This window comes from Musa acuminata, chromosome BXJ1-9, assembly GCF_036884655.1.
Source record: "Musa acuminata AAA Group cultivar baxijiao chromosome BXJ1-9, Cavendish_Baxijiao_AAA, whole genome shotgun sequence".
NCBI lineage: Eukaryota > Viridiplantae > Streptophyta > Magnoliopsida > Zingiberales > Musaceae > Musa > Musa acuminata.
The window spans coordinates 1,514,798-1,537,211 of NC_088335.1; the positions used below are offsets into that span (position 1 = coordinate 1,514,798).

General features: G+C 39.7%; 1 protein-coding gene across 3 annotated transcripts; it reads left to right on the forward strand.

The window, feature by feature from the left end:
• The first annotated feature begins 488 nt into the window (after positions 1 to 488).
• Positions 489 to 20,897, forward strand: LOC103996727 (coilin). 3 transcript variants are annotated; one of them, XM_065081751.1, is made up of 13 exons: positions 489 to 750; positions 1,091 to 1,155; positions 1,470 to 1,748; positions 2,386 to 2,589; positions 13,364 to 13,430; positions 14,545 to 14,622; positions 14,753 to 14,891; positions 17,106 to 17,149; positions 19,010 to 19,204; positions 19,464 to 19,535; positions 19,703 to 19,855; positions 19,964 to 20,113; positions 20,212 to 20,402. In XM_065081751.1, exons 1-13 carry the CDS (start codon positions 559 to 561, stop codon positions 20,254 to 20,256), a joined length of 1,683 nt encoding a protein of 560 aa, XP_064937823.1. In that variant the 5' UTR covers positions 489 to 558; the 3' UTR covers positions 20,257 to 20,402. The 3 variants fall into 3 exon arrangements, with proteins under 3 accessions (XP_064937823.1, XP_009415977.2, XP_064937822.1); XM_065081750.1 differs by having other exon boundaries at positions 490 to 750; positions 19,964 to 20,117; positions 20,212 to 20,897; XM_009417702.3 differs by lacking the exon at positions 2,386 to 2,589 and having other exon boundaries at positions 19,964 to 20,117; positions 20,212 to 20,897.
• The last annotated feature ends 1,517 nt before the right edge of the window (positions 20,898 to 22,414 follow it).

The window sequence follows — 22,414 nt, forward strand, 5'->3', positions numbered from 1 at the left end:
GATATTGATGCAGATGTCGAGTAATTTTTTTTTACTCTATATATGCGTTGACACCGACATAGTTACTAAGCGATATAGATGTAGATGTCATTTTTTGTTTCATCTTTTGTTGTGCTCTCTTTGCTTATCCATAATAACTATCCATGACCCTTAAGAGCATTGTTATTTGTCACTATCAAAAATATAATTAGAATATTAAAATTATCTTTTTACCTATTATTTTTGTGCTATCATCGATAAAATCGATGATGTTATGATAAATAAAACTAGATATTTTATTTTTATTATTATAAAAAAAATAATATAAAATTTGTAAGTTAAAAAGGTATATGTTAAATTAATTAGAAGGATATATTCTAAATTAATTAGAATTACAAGGCGTTATATAAAAAAAAATTTACTAATGAGTGATCGAATCGAAGAATACATATTGAAAAACCATAAATGTGAGGGTTTTATACGCGAAAAAACCCCGATAAATCCAGCAGAAGCCCCAAAGAAGAGGGTTTAACAGGGGGACCGTGGTCGGTGGTCGCTGCCTCCTCTTTCCGTGCGGCAATGGAAGACGCTGTGAGGTTGCGGGTGGAGTTCGACGACCACCGCGTCCTCACCAAGACGCAGAGATTGGAGGGCCTCTGCCGGTGCTGGCTCCTCCTCCGCCCCGAGCTCTCCACCGTCTCCGACGTCGCCACCCACCTCGTCCGCGCCTTCGCCCTCCACCTCTCCTGCCCCCATGGCATCCTTCTCTCCGTATGCGTTCCGCTCCCCTCTCGTGTCCAGTTTTAGCCATCATCAGGAGTCCAACCGGTTTCCATTTGGATTTTATACTTTACTTCGATCACTCTCGACAATGTTTTTCTTTTGGTTATTCTTGGTCCTTCTTTTAGGTATTTCATCGGACGAAACATGTTTTGTAAGATGTAGACAAAGAAGTCAGTCATATTGGTGATTGTTGTTGGTTGCAACATGTGTTCCACCCTTATGGGTGATCACAATGTGGTGCTATTCTTTATTTTTTTTAGATTTTCTTGGATTTGGCATATATATAAATTACATTTATCTACATTTTTTGGATTTTTTTTTATTGCAGATGGATGAATTTGTTCTACCGCCGTTTGAATCAAGTAGCATTTTCAGGGACAAGGATATTGTCAGGTAGATAATTTAGCATATTGTTGCTTTGTAGTGATGTATTGCTTTCCGTTTAATCACTTAGTGTTACATTACAATCATAGAAGTTGTAGGTTGTAAAGTAGTTGTACAAAACCTGAATGCATAGGTAGTCAGCTGTGATGAAGTACACGTCTGTCACTTTGTGCGCTTTGGGCTGTGTCCTGCACGGTCTTGTCTGTGTTCATATCTTACACTTTTTGTGGTTATAAGAATCTTCTGTTGTTTTTCATGATGTAAACGTTCCTGTTTCATGAAATATCAATTCTGTAATGCCACATTGGACTTTTCTATACCAGGGTGAAAAAGAAAGTTGCTAAAACGAAGCAGCTTCTTGAGATATGTGGTGATGCTTATCACATTCAAGATTCCAAGATAGTGGAGAAGCAACCTATAACATCTGGCAATGAACTTCTCAACATTAAAGATTTTCACGAAGATTTAGAGTTGTGCAAAAGCAAAAAGGGAGAGGATGCATGTGAAGTTGAAGGGAACACAACAAAGAGACAAATTCTCTCAAGTGAAGAAACAATTTTGAAAAGGAAAAGGAAGCAGTCAGATAAGCCTCAAAACTCAAAGTATTAATTTGTGCCTCCTTATTTTATCTTTTGCAAGGATCTTCACCTGCTTAGAATTTATTTTGGATGTGCATTTCATTTAGGTGCGTGATGAGGTTAACATAGTTTACAAAGTTTGTTTGTAACATTATCCTTAAAATTCTCCTGTAATTGTACTGAACCTTGGTTTCTTTTAATTTATTTTGTAATACTTTGCTTTTTTGTGTCAATCTGAAGAAATGAAACTTGCAATTTTCCGGTAACACTATAAAATGCATGGTTATATGTCTTTGTAATCAGCGAGCATCTGTGTCATATTAAATGTCCTTAATAAAGTTTTCGAATAGCAAAATCTTGGAAGAGGAGCACAGGTATGATAATTAACTATTAATATAGATGGCTGAGCAAGATATCTGATTCGAGAATTACTAGTTTTATATCTCTTAGCACCTACTTGTCATTACAAACTTTTTATGAAGAAAATAATTTTTTGCTTCTACTATTTCACCTTCACAATAATTTTTGCTACAATGTGTGGGTCATCTGTTTTAAACTTTCAACACCCATTTCTTTATCAATTTAGTATATTAGACATGATAATTGCTCATACTGTTTCTAATCTTGGGATATATTTTCCTGCTTTTCATTGATGCATTAGGAAAAAAATAAAACTTACCAGCCCCACCTCCAAAGAGACTATTGTAACTGCTGACCAAGAGGAAAACGTTCATTCTGAGCAGCAGAAAAGTCCAACACTAGATAAGACACATATATTATCCAACAGAAATGAAAAACACGAGAAATTGGTTTCCTCACAAAATGCTGTTCAGAAGAGAAATTGCCATGTCACGACAAAAGAGAGGTACTTCATTGGTCAGATTTTACTATACTTCAGTTTTAGAGGTACAGCTAAATTGCTTTCTGATTGTGTCATTTCTTTAATTTATGGTTCTACATATTATTGATCTAGAGGATGAGAACACACTACTTGTTTACACTTGAAATGGATTAGTAGCATAAGAGAATAGCCCTGAAGAATAGTGATTTATATTCTTTAGGTTTTAAGGGAATAAGAAGTTTTTGTTACTCATTCCCTAGAGAAAGTAATTGTTTGTTTTAACAGTATGATTGTTCTTTATACTGAAAGAGAACTCAATTTTGGTTCTGATGACACATTAGACCATCTCTTAATTGGTATGATGTTGCACAACATGATGAAGATGCTTTGTAGAGGATATTGCCAGTGATCAGAGCCAAAGCTTTACTGTAGTATATAGATGGATGTTGCTGCTAGTCATAAGTGCCCAGCAAGCCAATCACGTGAGTGATGGCACGTGTGACTTGATACAGAATCTTTTTGCTTATTATATTTTGGCGTATATCACTTTATAACTATTGCATAAATGCATATATATTGTGATGTCCTTGGATTTGTGCAATGGGAATCGGATCGTGATGAGATCACGATAATGAGACCGATTCACCTTTAAACACATATCCTAAATAATCCCGGTCATAGGTTACTCGAGAGGGACATCGTGATAACCGGATAGACTGGTGTGCTGTATACCCGTCCATATGATGGATGCAGCTGGTCTCATAGCTGCTCGTGTAGAGACACTAGGGATACAGTACAGGTGCTCATTGGAGAATGAGTTCACTGATTGATCCGCTTACGGAATGCTGGATGGTTGATGATGCCTTATTGTCAGACAACGATTCCGTAGTCCTAGTGGTGTATCTGGTTCTTAGACTTGAGACACCAAGGATGTCCTGTATGAGTGCTCCACTCTTTGATACCAGACTTATAGGTTTGGCTGTTCCCAGATCTAGTACAGCTGGTCATTGGGAGTGGTAGTCGACCTTACGAGGGCTATTGAGTGTCGATAGAGGATCATCCACTCTCGGTATCATGAGAGGAATATCCCATGTGTTCTTGCTCAGACAAATCCCTGGCCAGGGTCATTCGGGTTGAGAGAGAAAGAGTTCTCCAGGAGAATCCGATTAGAGCGAGACTCGAGTAGAAACCGTATGGGTCTGACAGCACCATGCTCGATATACGGTCTCTGGGATATTAGATGGATGAGGGACTATAGGTACATGGTAACTGAGGACAGACAGGTCCAATGGATTGGATTCCCCTGTATCGTCTGGGGACTACGGCGTAGTGGCCTAGTACTTCCGTAGTCGATGAGTCGAGTGAATTATTACAGAGATAATAATTCACTGAGTTAGAAGGAGTTCTGACAGGTATGACTCACGGCCAGCTCGATATTGGGCCTAGAGGGTCACACACATATGGTAGGCATTGCGATGAGTAGAGGTTCGGATATGAGATATCCGACGGAGCCCTTGTCTTATTGGATGCAGATCCAATACCCACTAGGGAAAGGACCCATTAGGGTTTTGACACGGGATCTCTATAAATAGGAGGGATTCACAGCCTCATAGGCTAGAGTCTTTGCTTGCCCTTCCTATTCTCCTCTCCCTCTCCACCTCAGAGTAGGCCTGGAGTTTTGAGGAGCGTCGTCGCAACCCTGCTGTGTGGATCACCGCTAGAGAGGAGGACGCTTGACCTCCTTCACCCTCTCCTAAGGATCTGCAAGGAAACAGGGATATACGATCTCCCTAGGTAACACAATCTCTATACGCAGTTTTGTGTTTTTGCGGATTTTGCGCACCAATCTTCGCACGACGATGAACATCTTTTGGGAATCGGGGATTTTGTTTTCTTGTTCTTCCGCTGCGCATATGATGTCGCCCCCTATGATTTCCCAACAGTGGTATCAGAGCCAGGTTGTTCGTGCGAATGATTGGTTTTGAACTGCGTGTGTTATGTTTAGGAAGAATTTTGACGTCAAAATAGTTGACGCAAAAGCGAGGAAGGGCAGCAACAGTTGCTGCCCTCGATCTGCATGCCTGCAGCCACCTGCAGCGGCATCCGCAGCCGCAGCCAGGCAGCACAGCGCCGGCGCATGCGCAAGCGCTGTGCCTGCAGCAGCCGGCCGGCGGCCTGCTTGCAGCAGGCTTGCGGCCGGCGGGGCTGGCAGCGCGGGCTGAGGCACCGCAGGGCAGCGCCGCGGGGCAGCAGCGCGGGCTGAGGCACCGCAGGGCAGAGGCGCCTGTGGCCGCTGCTCCCACGGGCAAAAACCCCGCAGGGGCGGCCGCCAGCGAGGCAACACCGCCTGCGGGCGCTGCCTCGCCGGCAGAACTGCCCGCGGTGGCAGCGGCGCCCGAAGGGGGCGCCCACCCGCAGCGGCAGCGCCGCCAGCGGGCGTGCCACCCGCAGGCGAGGGCAGCGCCCCGCCCCTCGCCGCACAGGCCGCCGCCAGCAGGGTGGCGGCGGCAACGGCAGCAGCAAAGGGCAATAGGAAATTAGGGTTTTCTGGGCAAAAGACAGTTTTACCCCTGTGAATTTGAGAAATTCCAGTTTTTTGTCTTTTGTCCAAATTACGAAAATACCCTTAGGAATTGAGAAATTCCCTATATATCCCTGATTTCAGAAAATATTAATTAATTAAAAGGTTTAGTTGATTATTATTTTTATTATTATCTAGTAGTCCTACATGATGATGATTATTTATACATGTGATGTATGATGAGTGGACGGATGATCATGGACCGTGTGATGTGTGTACTTGTGATTATTATTATTGAGGTCTGCGAACCTCCATTATATTTCTCGTTTATTGTCGGGCCTGCGTGCCTATGATTAAGTTGTAATCACATGAGGAGGCGCAGCGGGAGCGTGGATGCCATAGCGGGACCCACGAGACGGACGATCGTGATGCATGGAGATGCATCAAGATGTCGACGGAACCGACGAGGTCGAGATGGACGATCACAAGGCATGGAGATGCACCGTTGCACACATAGATCTTGATGTGAGTGATTAGGCCTACTGGCTCGGGCCTAATCATATTAGGTTGTGGTCCATGATCATCTGGTGTGATTGCTTATACACATACTAGATATGTATATATATTTGCATGCGATGTAGATAAATATTAAATATGCATATGTGTGACATGTCATATTAGGAGACCAAATCAAAGAAACATCTCTCGATAATATTAAGTCGGTAAACGTGAGGCAATTAGATTGACCCACGTGGCCTTCCATCGTTATGAGTAGGAACCGAATCCCGGTGTAGGTTGAGTTGGTCGAGTCCCTCGAGACTCACCTATATCGCGATTCGCTATCTTGCTTACGACATAGAGATGTCACTGGTGACCTGAGGGCATGATATGCTTGGTCGAGTCCCTCGAGGGTATATCATCAAATCAGACTCATCTTGTAACGAAGGTGTTGACTTAACCGAGCATCATGGTTGGTCGAGTCCCTCGAGGCCATGGTGATTCGGAGGCCGAACAGGACGGGAATCACAAGGAGTTGTGATCGGCAAGAGTTGTCTACCTTTTAGGCTTAGTGTGATTGGTCGAGTCCCTCGAGGTTACACTAAGACGCTGATTGGATCCTGATCCCCACTAGAAGTCTGCCGGAGACTTCCGTTTCACGTGCTGAGGGTGTCGCGTGACTCGATAGTAAAATAGTGGGAGCATATTAAGATAGAAGTCTATATCTTGATAGTTTATTTCTTGCAAAATCTGCATGTTATTCATTTTTGCTACATCTTTATTTTCAGAAAATGTCGCTTTCAAATCCCTTACGTGGCATACTTGATGTCAACCGCCTCACTGGTCCAAATTATACGGATTGGCTCCGTAACTTGAGAATTGTTCTCACAGCGGAGAAAATCGTGTACGTCCTTGATACAGTGATGCCTACGCCCGAAGAAGGGGCAAGCGAGGATGAGATCGCTCGCTACATGAAGTACATTGATGACTCCACTCTTGCTCAGTGCTATATGTTGGGCTCTATGACTCCAGAGTTATAGAGACAACATGAAAAGATGGATGCCAGATCCATTCTCCTACATGTCCGTAAATTGTTTGAGGAACAGGGAAGGACTCAACGATATGAGATATCCAAGAGCCTTTTCTGCGCTAGGATGACTGAGGGGACACCGGTTCAGAACCATGTCCTAAAGATGATTGAGTGGATAGAGAAACTCACAGGTCTAGGAATGGTCCTAGAGGATAACTTGTGTGTGGACATTGTGCTTCAGTCCCTACCAGATTCCTTTTCACAGTTCATAATGAATTTTAATATGAACAAGCTTGAGGTGACTCTCCCAGAGCTCCTCAATATGTTGAGGGAGGCAGAGAGTACTATTAAGAAAGAGAAGCCAGTTCTCTACACTGGTGAGACCAGAAAGAAAAGGAAAGCAGAAAGGTCCCTTAAGAAGGGAAAGGGCAAGGGCAAACAAGGTAAAGCAATGGTTGCTAAGAAAGACCCAACAAAGGACAAAGGCCAGTGCTTCCACTGTGGTAAAGATGGGCACTGGAAGAGAAACTGCAAAGAGTACCTTGCTGAAAGGGCGAAACAAAAGCTTGATGAAGCTTCAGGTACATTCATGATCAGTCTCCATTTGTCAGACTCTTATGATAACACATGGGTATTAGATACCGGTAGTGCTTATCATATATGCAATTCGTTGCAGGTTCTGGCAAGGCCTAGGAGACTAGAGAGAGGCGAGATGGACCTCAAGATGGGTAATGGAGCAAAAGTTGCTGTATTAGCTGTTGGCGAGGTCGCCCTACATTTGCCTAGTGGAGCTTTTATTGCATTAGATGCACGTTATTTTGTTCCTTCTATTATCAAAAACATTATCTCCATTTCATGTTTAACAGTTAGTGGATATAAATTTGTTTTTGAGAACAATGGTTGTTCGATATTATTAGATGATAAGATCATCACGAAAGGAACATTGCATAATGGTTTATTTATGTTAGACACCACTCCACATATCATGAATATAAATGTGTCCAAAAGGAAACGAGATGAGTTGAACAGTGCATACCTGTGGCATTGTAGGCTAGGTCACATCCATGAAAGAAGGATTCAAAAGTTGCTAAATGATGGATATCTAGATCCATTCGACTATGTGTCATATGCAACTTGTGAGCCTTGCATTCGTGGAAAACTGACCAACTCTCCATTTAGTGGAACTGGAGAGAGAGCCACTGAGTTGTTGGAACTGATACATAGTGATGTATGTGGACCCATGTCAACTCATGCCATTGGAGGTTACTCCTACTTCATTACATTTACTGATGATTTCTCAAGGTATGGATATGTGTACTTAATGAAGTACAAGTCCGAGGCCTTTGAGAAATTCAGAGAGTATAAGAATGAGGTGGAGAACCAGACTGGAAAGAGTATCAAAACTCTTCGATCAGATCGAGGAGGTGAGTACTTAAGTACAGAGTTTACTCACTTCCTCAAGGACCATGGGATATTATCCCAATGGACACCTCCTTATACACCTCAGCTCAATGGTGTCTCTGAAAGGAGAAATCGTACATTATTAGATATGGTACGGTCCATGATGAGTTTCGCTGACCTACCCATCTCATTCTGGGGATATGCCCTAGAAACCGCAGCTTACCTTCTGAACAGAGTTCCAACTAAGTCGGTGGTGTCTACACCATATGAGATATGGAAAGGGAAGAAGCCTGATCTTAAGGTTGTTAAGATTTGGGGCTGCTCTGCCCATGTTAAAAGACACAACCCCGATAAGTTAGAATCAAGGACAGGGCGATGTAAATTTGTGGGATACCCCAAGGAAACTTGTGGGTATTACTTCTATCATCTCGAGGACCAAAAGGTCTTTGTAGCTAAGAGAGCAGTGTTCCTTGAGAAGGAACACATTCTTGACGGAGACAGTGGGAGAATGATAGAATTGAGCGAGGTTGGAGAACCAAGCTCAAGCACCACTCTACAGCCCGAGTCTGTTCAGGTATCTAATACACAAGTTTCAACTTTACGCAGGTCTGATAGAGTATCCCATCCTCCTGTGAGATATGTGGGACATATTAGAGCAGAGGATGTAGAGGATATTGATCCTCAGACCTACGAGGAGGCTATTATGAGTATAGACTCCGGGAAGTGGAAAGAAGCCATGAATTCTGAGATGGATTCTATGTACTCCAATAAGGTTTGGAACCTAGTTGATGCACCCGAAGGTATTGTACCCATCGGTTGCAAGTGGATCTTTAAGAAAAAGATCGGAGTAGATGGAAAGGTAGAGACCTATAAAGCAAGGCTAGTGGCTAAGGGGTATCGTCAAAGGCAAGGTGTTGACTACGACGAAACTTTCTCACCCGTAGCAATGCTAAAATCTATTGGCTATTGCAGCACACTATGATTATGAGATCTGGCAGATGGATGTGAAAACCGCATTCCTCAACGGGAACCTGGAGGAGGAGGTGTATATGATGCAACCTGAGGGATTCGTGTCCAAGAACTGCCCAGATAAGGTGTGTAGGCTGCTTAGATCCATTTATGGACTAAAGTAAGCTTCCCGAAGTTGGAACATAAGATTTGATGAGACAATCAGATCTTATGACTTCGTTAAGAACGAAGATGAGCCTTGTGTATACAGAAAGGTAAGTGGGAGCGCTATTAGCTTTTTGGTGTTATATGTGGATGACATCCTCATCATTGGGAATGACATAGGAATGCTATCCACAATAAAGGCTTGGTTATCTAGACACTTCTCCATGAAGGACTTAGGAGAAGCATCTTATATCTTGGGGATTAGAATCTATAGAGATAGATCCAAAAGGATGCTTGGCTTGTCCCAGTCCAGGTACATAGAAACTATTGTCAAAAGGTTTGGCATGAAAAATTCCAAGAGAGGTCTCATACCGATGAGACATTGGATATCGCTTTCTACGAGTATGTCCCCAAAGACTCCAGAAGAAAGGGCGAACATGGATATGATACCTTATGCCTCAGCAATAGGGTCTATCATGTATGCCATGCTATGTACTAGGCCTGATATAGCGCATGCTCTGAGTGTCACGAGCAGGTATCAGGCGGATCCAGGCTTGGAGCACTGGAAAGCAGTGAAGTGTATCCTTAAGTACTTGAGAAGGACTAAGGATCTTTTACTAGTAAATGGAGGTAATAGCCTTAAGGTTGAAGGCTTCACTGACTCATGTTTTCAGTCTGATGTCGATGATAGCAAGTCGAATTCAGGGTATGTGTACACCTTGAATGGAGAAGCAGTGTGCTGGAAGAGTTCCAAGCAAGATACTACTGCTGACTCGACCATAGAGGCGGAGTACATTGCTGCATCAGATGCAGCAAAGGAGGGAGTCTGAGTGAAGAAGTTCATCACAGATTTGGGAGTCGATACAGATAGCGACAAGTCGACTTCCTTATATTGCGACAACTATGGGGTGATTACTCAAATAAGGGAACCCGGGTCTTATCAGAAGTGTTCTGAGGAGGTTCCAGCTTATAAGAGAGATCGTAACCCGAGGAGATGTAGCAGTGGAAAGAGTTCCATCCGAAGATAACATTGCAGATCCACTGACAAAGCCGTTGTCTCATTTTGTCTTTGAGCGTCACAGGGGTCTGATGGGGATCAGACACATAGGTGATTGGCTTTAGGTCAAGTGGGAGATTGCTAGTCATAAGTGCCCAGCAAGCCAATCACGTGAGTGATGGCACGTGTGACTTGATACAGAATCTTTTTGCTTATTATATTTTGGCGTATATCACTTTATAACTATTGCATAAATGCATATATATTGTGATGTCCTTGGATTTGTGCAATGGGAATCGGATCGTGATGAGATCACGATAATGAGACCGATTCACCTTTAAACACATATCCTAAATAATCCCGGTCATAGGTTACTCGAGAGGGACATCGTGATAACCGGATAGACTGGTGTGCTGTATACCCGTCCATATGATGGATGCAGCTGGTCTCATAGCTGCTCGTGTAGAGACACTAGGGATACAGTACAGGTGCTCATTGGAGAATGAGTTCACTGATTGATCCGCTTACGGAATGCTGGATGGTTGATGATGCCTTATTGTCAGACAACGATTCCGTAGTCCTAGTGGTGTATCTGGTTCTTAGACTTGAGACACCAAGGATGTCCTGTATGAGTGCTCCACTCTTTGATACCAGACTTATAGGTTTGGCTGTTCCCAGATCTAGTACAGCTGGTCATTGGGAGTGGTAGTCGACCTTACGAGGGCTATTGAGTGTCGATAGAGGATCATCCACTCTCGGTATCATGAGAGGAATATCCCATGTGTTCTTGCTCAGACAAATCCCTGGCCAGGGTCATTCGGGTTGAGAGAGAAAGAGTTCTCCAGGAGAATCCGATTAGAGCGAGACTCGAGTAGAAACCGTATGGGTCTGACAGCACCATGCTCGATATACGGTCTCTGGGATATTAGATGGATGAGGGACTATAGGTACATGGTAACTGAGGACAGACAGGTCCAATGGATTGGATTCCCCTGTATCGTCTGGGGACTACGGCGTAGTGGCCTAGTACTTCCGTAGTCGATGAGTCGAGTGAATTATTACAGAGATAATAATTCACTGAGTTAGAAGGAGTTCTGACAGGTATGACTCACGGCCAGCTCGATATTGGGCCTAGAGGGTCACACACATATGGTAGGCATTGCGATGAGTAGAGGTTCGGATATGAGATATCCGACGGAGCCCTTGTCTTATTGGATGCAGATCCAATACCCACTAGGGAAAGGACCCATTAGGGTTTTGACACGGGATCTCTATAAATAGGAGGGATTCACAGCCTCATAGGCTAGAGTCTTTGCTTGCCCTTCCTATTCTCCTCTCCCTCTCCACCTCAGAGTAGGCCTGGAGTTTTGAGGAGCGTCGTCGCAACCCTGCTGTGTGGATCACCGCTAGAGAGGAGGACGCTTGACCTCCTTCACCCTCTCCTAAGGATCTGCAAGGAAACAGGGATATACGATCTCCCTAGGTAACACAATCTCTATACGCAGTTTTGTGTTTTTGCGGATTTTGCGCACCAATCTTCGCACGACGATGAACATCTTTTGGGAATCGGGGATTTTGTTTTCTTGTTCTTCCGCTGCGCATATGATGTCGCCCCCTATGATTTCCCAACAGTTGCCACAGCTGGCCTCAGATTTTAGAGGGACAGATGGTATTATCATTCATTGAATTTGTTTCTGAATGTTCCTTTTGCAAGCATCAATATTATCCCTATGATGCAGACACAATCAAGAATATTTCCTGCAAGCATAGTGGGGTCTTCTAGTAAGAGCAAACCGGCAAAATTCTTTACAAAATTCTAAACAGCATATTAGATAATTTATCACTGTAGTGGAACTGAACATTGATCTAGTGAGTATGAGTATAAGTATCAGGGTATTATTTGCTTCTAAACTGTAGAAAAGTAAATCTAGTTCAATCTTTTTTCAAGTCTGTAAATAATTACATTTTCTTTGTATAACATCATATTTCCTTTTTGTATGACTATCAATGTTGTCGTGGGCTTGACTTAGGTTTTGGCATCTTTTGAATTCTAGGCTAAGCTATAACATGAATGCATAGATGGGGCCTCCAAAGCTAACTAGAAAGTTATCGGTCAAATTTTCCTTAAGTAGGCACTTGTTATAAATAATTATTAGTAAATAGTAATAGGATTTGGGATAAAATATCACAATAATTATCATTTTGAGTTATACAACAAGCATCAAATAATTATTTTATTAACAACTTGCAAGTATAAAGTTGTTTTTATGTTTGTGCAACAAACAAACAAGAAAAATGAATATGTTGATTTGTTAAATTTTCTTTATTTGTTTTCTTTTTCATCCATAGTGTTTACCTTTATATCTTGATTATGATCAGTTTTTTATTTTTCTTCCATTTTTATGTTATTATTTTGGGTGCTATTTTTTTGTCAAGGGTCCTGCATTGAAAAGAGACATTATAGTGAAAAATCAAAGAAGGCTTATGATTGCCATTGTAATGTCCAATATAAAATAGTGGATGTCAAAAGCTCCCATTCTTTATTTGAACTCCATTGAAAAGTTAATGCAAGAAACTGAATATGATATATGTTCTTGGAAGTTAGGAATTATCAAAATGTTTGTACTTCAATTTTTATTCATATACACATTCATATTATTTTCATGGCATTTTCTACTAGATGTCCATTTTTGTGGTGGACCTTTAACATCTTTCGATGGGTTGTAATGGGGGAGAGGTTCCCGTTTAATCACATATTTTGACAATTTTGTGTCAAATGATTGTTAACCATCTTTGCTTATATTACTATCTGAATGGTGGAACTTGCATTCAGTGATTAGGTTACATTACATGAGATCTTGGCCACTCATTGAAAAAGCCCTCCATGCTATCTATATAAACACATGATTTGGTTGTTTTTAGGGATTGTGTTAAGCTCCTGACACCATTATACACTACATGCATGGTTGTTAATATAATTGAAAACATAACAAAAGGTATTTTCTCTTTTACTACTTGCTAGAAAAGGATGACCTTGCCTGTGATACTCCCACATTGTCGGATTTGGGGTGGGTCAATGTACATAGCCTTAGTTGTGAAGTAAGGTTACTTGTTACTAGTAAAAAATTAAGCTATATATCCAAGCTCATGCAAGGAATCATATATATTTATGTTAGATATTTTCTTTCTTATTTGTTAAGTATGTGGAAAACTCTTTAACATGCACTTCGTTTTGTAGGCATGATCAGGTTGAAGACTGTCATAGAATTCCATCTCAACAACAGCTTACTGATAGCATGAATAAGGTAAGCACCTCTTGTTTCAAGTATCTTTTATATTGATTATATAGTCGGTGCTTATCAAGTTTCATTAGACATCCGCTAGGCAGTAGCTTTGTGAGACTAAAAGGAAATATCTGATATGGTGCTGTAGGAATTTTAATGTCAAGGATAATTTTGTTTGTTTTTGCATGCCAATAAGCATTTGAAATTGTAAAGAGGTGAAAGAATGAGGAAATCATGTATAAATGTGTTGCAAGTAGCAAAAACTGAACAGTAAATCAGGACTAGGATCCCCACTAAAGCTGCATCATTGTCTTGGATCTCTGGAGGAATTTGTTCACAATGTGCATAATGCTGTCTGCTAAATTCAAGTAGATGGGTTGAAGTCTCAGTATGATGGTCCTATGCTAGTAAATGACTGCACTATATAATGGAGGAAATAGAATATCCTCAACATATTATGAGCTTTCTGGCTTCAGTGCTGGTGTTGTCTACATGGTCTGGTATGACCGTACGCCTCAGAAAAGCCAGTACAGTCCATTCTTACAAATGATGACTCTGATTAAGAGTCAGTAGGATTGAGGCTGACAAAGAGTTCAACTGCGCCTTTAGATGACTTTGATCAGTGGATTAAATTTTGAACCCTTAGCCTGCTGTAAGTTGGATGATTGTTTGGCATATGTGGTTCATGCTTTAGGTCCAATTCTGATGAGACATTATGATTGTTGATTGTATCTTTGACTACTACCATGTACTTGTTTGATGCTAACTGAAGATCACCTTAAAGATGTGTGATTTACTTCCCTAGGGTATTTAGTGATGTTCATGTGTTTACTTCCTGTTTGGAATCTGAATCTACTTTGGAGGATGGTGAACTGAATGAATAATTGATTTGCTTTGTGCCAAAAATTAGGTTATGTACATCTGACACTTAAAATGTACAATTAAGTGTTCTATTCATATGACATCAACTTTCCTGGTTGGAATACGAGAGTGGAACTTTTGATTTTATAGCTCAGAGTAATTTTGTTTCCATGATTGTTATAGTTTGTCATCAGCTTTCCATTATTTTTTCAGATACTTTACAAGTTCTGTTGATTTGTTCCAAATAAGTTATGTTTGAATATTTATTGATCAGTCTCCCAGCAGAAGTGCTCGTCGAAAAAAGGCGAAACGACAATGGTTGCGGGAAATGGCTAATCAGCAACTAAGTGAGGTATTTGTTCAATAAAATGTTTCTCGTCTTATATTGTTTTGAGGTCTGGTTGAGTTCACCAGATAAAATTTATTTTACTAATACCATGTTCTATCATGGTTATCTTAGTTATTTATGTTGAATTGTGCAGAATAAACAGGGTGAAAAGCAGGCAAATGATGTGCAGGGTACATTATCTAAATATAAAATAGTAGATCAGACTATTGAAATAGAGGAAGAAATTGTTCCTGTCATTGTTCGACCTGGTCATATCCGATTTGAGCCTATAGGTACGGTTCAGATCTTGGTCCCTCATGTTTCTTCGCTTTTAGAATGCTTCAAACCTTAGGTCATTGGTACCTAGATCAATCACTATGTAATGAGTTTCGTTATTCAGTTCGGAAAAGTATGGTTACCCAATTTTACACAAATATTTCTGTTGATTCTTCAATTTTAAATTGTCAACCAGGTAATTTGTTGTTATATAATGTTTCATAGATGAGATTGTGGTGGAAAACAGAATATTTGACTCATCATTACAACCGTAGGCTTTTTGGCTGTCAACATAATTCATGTATTTATTATCTTTTAGTTTTTATACTAATTAAGGATTGTAATTTCGATCAGTACCAATGTATTGAGCCTTGCACGATACAATATGTACCGAAGCATACTGATCGTATGTCAGGACGTATCGATGGTACACCCAAAATCATCAAGAAAACCTTCAAAAATATTTGAAAAATAAAAAGAAATTATATTAGGATTTTAAGTTGAAAATAAATATAAATTTAATATAATTTTAGCAAAAATAATATAAATTGACTCAATATCAATCAAATTTTGATTAAATTATCATTTAAACCACTAATCACAGTATTAAAAAATTTAATTAAAACTTAATTAAACTTATATACCATCACAAACATATGATCCAATCCTTGATATGCATGAAATATAAAGATTTGACTTATTAAGTGTTTAATTTCAAAAAAAATAATATTAAACACACTAATCATAATATTAAAGACCTTAACTACTCCATAATTAACATTATTGTACCATAAAAAATATATCAAATAACATATTAGACATTAAGTCATACACCATATATAATAGGTTTAATCATCCCATAAATTAATAAAAATCTAGAAAGAGAATGCATATCTCTTGATTAGAGTGTTTTTCTTTTTAATCCTCCCAAATTTGATCCAATCCACAAATCGTAGCTTTGTTGAATTTAGGAGAGTAAAAATATGAGAATAGGCGAGAGATGCAAATGAAAATGAGTTTGAGAGAGTTCAAGAGATTGAGAGAGTGAAATGAGTTAAAAGAGAGGGGAGGACAGGGTTTAAAAACCCTTTGCTAAGCCTTAAACGGTCAAATTGACCATTTGAAATAGGGCAATCTCAGCCCTTGATCAGCAACGGTCAAAATCCGATCGTTACTGACTGGTACAGGTCGGTAATGGTCCGATTTCGATCATTATTGCCCGGCATAGATCTTGTATCGTCCAATACGGGATCAAGTAATCGGTGCTGCCTAGTAGAGGATGGTCTGTGTACTAGTATACTATCGGATTGGTACATATCGCCCGTACCAGGCGATATCCATTGGTACAACAAACCCTAATCCTGATCATGCAAATGTTCATTATGCTACGTGGATTATTGCACTTATGTCATGACCTTTTCAAGTAGTGTTTTTGTCCTTCATTGTTTCTTCTGAAGGGGGTTTTCTTTTTTCAGTGATTTACTTGTCCTATATTATTTATTTGTGAGCAACTTGATTGATTATCCAGCATCATGGATAGTAACATATATGTCCTTGTAGTATGCACATCTAAGTTGTTAGTGTAGTTATTGTACATATGATCTGTCTCAACTGAGGATCGCCCATATCTAAGTTGTATCTGACCTATCACATGATATACCCGTGTCACTTTCAATTAAATATTTCTCATTCTTCTCCGTCAACCAAACACCTCAACTCGAGTTTCCTTCTCCATGTGAGTTCCTTTGCTGATTTTAGTTTACCTATATGTGCCCAACCTGTTCTGGTAACTTCGACCTTGGAGGTTGATTCTTGTCTTCTCAACTAACAGATATAACCGTTAGGCAAATGTAGATGCAGTAGGCCAATTTCTGATTTAGCATTTGTTATAACTTATAACTACAATATATCATACTTCGAGATCATTTGAACATGTTTGACTCCTTGTTTATGTTACAAGGTTCTCTGGCTTTTGCTGTGTAAATTAAGTTGCATATGCTTTCAGTTACTGTGGACATTGCATGACATCAAGACTATTTATACTAATTTGTGATTGCATTTTTGTTTGTCTTACGGAAATCAGTTTACTTAGTGTCTCATTTTTTGAGGTTAGCTATTGATGATAGACATGCTTCGAGCTTAAAGATCTTTTTTTTTTATATATAGATTATGTTGAAATTCATGTTTATTCTTTCACATTCAACATCATTTGAATTGGCATTTGTTTGCAGATGGAGACGGAGAACATGGCAACACACAGTCAAATGGACCAGTGGTATGTTCCTGTCATGTTAGTTGCACCATGGAGTTATTATTGTGTTCTTACATTCATGTTTAGTTGTAAAAACTCTTTGCAAGTCTTTAATCAGTTAATGGTTGTGGGTTTTTTTCTGCCTTCAACAGTAGGTTGGAAAATAGGGTTGCTGGAAACTTTCAGGCCTTCAGCTGCTTATATATGGCTGTTCATATGACACCTGCAATGATTCCCAACTTAGAGTTTATTTGGTCACCATATGTTCTAATTTGCGAGCCTATTCTCACATCACTAAAAAATAATTTGGCCAATCATATATTCTAAATTGTGAGCCTATTATCACACCACTGAAGCATATTTTTTTAATGTCAACACAAGAAAACTTGTTTTGCTAAAAACATTTTGTTAATAGGATGAGAGGACATTTTAGCCAAGATTTTAAGTTTCAGTCAGAGACCTGTATTTGTTGGCACGAACCCAGCGAGAGAGAGAGAGAGAGCGTTGGAGTTGGAGTGCATCGGTGTAGAGGGAGGGAGGGAGAGAAAATTTAATTTAAAAAAACAGCCATCAAAGCTGTGAAAAAAATGATTGCATTAATGCTTGATGGAGAGAACATTAATGGTTCTTGTTGTTGGTGAGATGTCATTTTGGTCTGGAAACAAAAAATGTGTGCAGTTATAGGGAAAAATGACATGGGGCCAAGGGCTTTTTGGGCACTCAGCCATAGAACAGTAGGCCAAAATAACAAGTTCAATCTGAATATTACTGCAGTTTATTACCTAAAAGAACCTTTGATGTTATAATTTGTTTAAACTTTTTATTTGAGTTTATGAATTTCTAGTTTGCAGTTCTTTTTAATTCACTGTAGTTTCAGCTTCCCCGTAACAATGTCCCGGTAGCAGTTAGTTTGACAGCAGGTTATCAGACTTCTTTCCCTTACAATAGCTTATATAAGTATCGAGTAAGTATCTCGTAAGTTAATGTATAAGTAAACTACACCTTTCCCATTTGGTTTGGGGATAAAAGAATTGAGGTACTTTATATTTTTAACTGGTTTGTTGTTTTTATGCATAAGTGATTAAATGGCTGACACATGAATGATGTTTAGGGAATATGCAATATTTGCATGTGATGGCATAATGATGGAGATATAACCAACAATATCTGAGTTAACTAACCTCTTGATGTAGCTTGTTACATTGATCATGAGTATGAACTTAGTTTCTATCTGGGTATGCATCCTTGGATTGTTGTTGCATATTCAGCTTCCGTTGCAGCTGCTACTGCTGTTTTCTTGATCTATCCTATTGGTCAAGGAAGTTTCTCTAATGGTATGCCTTTAGGAATATCTAGCATTTCAACTTCATGTATTGTATATCTGGCAGAACACAACATCCTTATGCATCTGGTTCACATGTTAGGTGTAACTGGTGTATTCAGAAAGTCCTTGCAGGCGATGAGTCACTAAATTGAGGTATATAGTGATAGACCTGTTCCTAAAACTTAACGGAACATTTTAGAGCCAGGTGAAGGAACTAGTTGCTAAGTGAGTTTTGAGTGGATGGTGACCAAAATCAAATCTTCCTGCTGCTAAATCTTTGAACAGGCTTGAAACATACTTGTCTAATTTTATTCACATGACATGGTGGTCTTTGGAAAAAGCTTTAGGGCATTACGTATATGTTGTTTAAGTTTTAGGAATTAGAACTGATAATGGCATATAGTTACTTTTTTGGACAGTTGCCTTGTTAAACTTTGATCTGGCAGTTCATTTTCTTATAAGCATACTTTATTATTCAAGTCGCCTCTAGGAAATAATGCAGAAGATTTTATTGATGACCTGTGCCTTTATGTTGCTTATGTTGTATCCCAATACTCCAGGAAACTCTGCAATGGAATGGAACAACCAGCAAGAAAAAGGGTCAGAAATGGGGTAGGGGGAAGACTTTAAGCAAGAAGAGTGACGATGATTATTGTAATGGAGCCTTTAACGAAAATATGATCACTGAAGAGGGGGAACATATAGATGACCATATAAACTTTGAAAGCCTTTTTCCTTTAACTCGTCTACCAGAGGTATGTTCCCTGATATTCTTATATCAGAAGTGGGTAGACAATAATGATGGTTTTACTCTTCAATTTTTTGTGTTCTTAACTAAAAGTGCTATTTGTGACATCTATTGCTCTTTGGTGATCTGAGGGTTGCCATTCTAAAGGCCAACTGTGCATGATTACAATTTTGATATGCTTTCTTTTGTCACCATGCAGAGGATGGATTAAGGTTTTTTGCATGGCTAGGTAAAATACTATTTGGTTTTGCTTTTTCCCTTTTCAGGAAGGTGATATCCTTGTATATCGATTGGTTGAGTTATCCTCATCATGGTGTCCTGAGCTCTCTTCCTTCCGAGTATGAAGCTTACTCTTTATATTCAATGTCCAATAAAAACATACCATTCCGTAATGATTGTGAATTATACAAGTAGATATTATTGAATGAACTGGCAATTTGCATGTTCACCTAATGATCTTTTTGTCCATGAATAAATGCACAACTGTTGATTTCTTTATTTGCAGGTAGGAAAAGTTTCGTCGTATGATTCCATATCTATGAAAATTGTCTTACTACCTATTCCGGAGTACCCAATATCTTCCCAGGAGAAAAAAGATGCAGAAGAATCTGCACAGGAACCAGACTCCACATTATACAAGGAAGATGGCTCTTTGGAGGTACCCAATTGTATTTACACACACCAAATGTGGTTTGATTAGTTATTATGAATTAATTATGAATATACTTCTCTGCAGTATTTTTAACCACTATTTTTGTTGATGCAGATTGAGTATACCTCACTTGTTGATGTTCGCCTGCTCAAGGGACATGACTCAGATAACCTTCAGAATGAGAAGTCAAAGGAAAAAGCACAATCAAACAACTGGGACCTAGCATTGGTTGATGCTAATCCTAGACACTCAGCTGCACCTCTTGTAGGTTTGTACCAAGTTTTGGACCGAATTTTCGTTAATCTTCTATTGGATGCCAAAAGATAGATCAAAATAAGATTATGGATGATGTTGTTTTACAGAATCGAGACCAACCATGGGGTGGGACCAAATTGATCAGGCTTTGAGTGAGAGGAAGGCACAACTTCAGCAGACTGATAGCTGGGCTATCAAGGGCTCCACCACTGCTTCATGGTCATACAGGGCATTGAGAGGCAGTGCACTGGGACCTACTCTGGCATTATTAAGAGGGACAAATGGCAGCAATGCTAATTCTCCTGGCAAACATGCCTCTGGCAAGTATCCTAGTTCCAAGTGAATCCCTTGTGTGATGATTTTGCCTGGTGTTGCCAGTTCTACAGTGAGAGTGCACACCCTCCCATGTGTAGTTACCAATATGTGGCTCATGTCAACTAAAAACTTTGTTTTAGCGGTGATTCCCAGGCGTTGACCTTGCAGTTCGTCCTCTACATTGTATCATCTTTTATGGTGGCGGAAGATGAGCCAGTTTCAAGCCACACGATGAAGACTGAAATGGTGGTAATCAAGTTTTGGATTTACTGGGATTAATTGTTGAGTAATTAGGTATCGAGTTAATGTCACTCTGCTTCATTATGCTTGGAACTCAGTTTGACATTAAAAGTTGGTTTTTCAACTAAATTTCTTAGCATGGTTGCAGTGAAAACTCAAACCTATAAGAAGCTTGGATGACAAAATTTCCAAATTCCTTTAAATAAAGTGAAATCATACTCTTTTGTTGTTCCTGGAAGTACTTTAAAGCGTTGGAGAATATGCTATAGATGTCATGAATCGTTCTTTGGATGAATGGATACTTTCCTACCTCTCTAACTAATTCAAGTAAATACAAACAGCTTGTTAAAGCTTATCTTATTACAATGATCTTTTAGCTACCAAAAGACTAATCAGGAAGATACTTATACATGCTCAGTGAATTGAATGAAACCCATAAATATTTCGCTCGCATTCAATTCATATATGTTTGAGGACTACATGGTTCCAAATATGCTTCCCAAAAATTTCAGAGTGTCATATGCAATCTCATCATGAGGTTTTCTATAACTACAGAAGGATTTTGGAGTATATATAGATGTGCACTTGATTCCAACACATGTTAAATGGACAAGGATTCCACCAATGTGAGGTCATCTTATTTATGTGAAACGAGCCATCCTCAGATTAAGATATTTATAATATGGGAAGTATTTAGAGGTTAATATGCAAAAAAATCTTTTAGATCAAATGTAGGGGTGAATCTATAAAAATTTCCATTGAACAGAAATACTAAGGCTAATTATAGATTACCCCTAATTATAGATTATCCCTATAGTTAAATATATTTAATGTTCTAATTCTTATACTTTAAAAAGGTTACATTAGTGTCTCTATGATTATAAAAGTAAAATATATAAGCCCGTTTACCTGAACAACATCAATTTTATGAATGGAAACACGAAAACAAAGGGCAAAAAGATAATTTTAACGTTTCGTTGTCACGGAATCGAAGTTTGATATCGAAGTCATCGCGAAGATCCGTCGCCTATCGAAGTAGGACCCGAAGATGCACATCACCCTCGTCGATGCTAATAACATCGTGCCCCTCCTTACCACTCGCCTCCTCGACCACCATCACCATCACTCGTCTGCAACCAAGGCTTAGGAGAACACCGTCGATGCCCTCCTTAACCCCCCATCTTCACCCGTGAGGCATTCATGTGCACCCTAGACACCCTTAACACCCTCGCAATTGCCCTCCGTCTCCTCTTCGCTGTCGCTGCAATCCTTTATAGCCTCATATTTGTTGAAGCATACCGCTCTATCATCGAGGCAAAGAAACCTCGCATTGTCACCCTTGTGGACCTCTTCGTCACCCTCAATGCGCCGATTAGGTCCATCAAGAACGCACTAAAGGTCCACTTTGACTTAGCCCTCTACCTGCTTGATCACACTGCCCTCATCAAGCTGGGCACCGTGCCATCCCTCTTTGCATTGGTGGTGAAGGACAAGAGGAGAGGGATGGTGGAGGACACAACAATAGTAATCATCCAAGTGACAAGATGCAACGAGAGCGTAGAGGCTCTATCGTCGCTTTGCATCCGTCACTGACGTTATTCACCACCATCAATTGAAATGTTAAAATTATTGTTTTACCTTTTATTTTTTATATTTTTATTCATAAAACTGACGGTGTTAGAATAAATAAACCTACATGTTTCAACAAAAAAATGCTAATGTAACTTTTTGAAATATAACTACTCAGAACCAAAA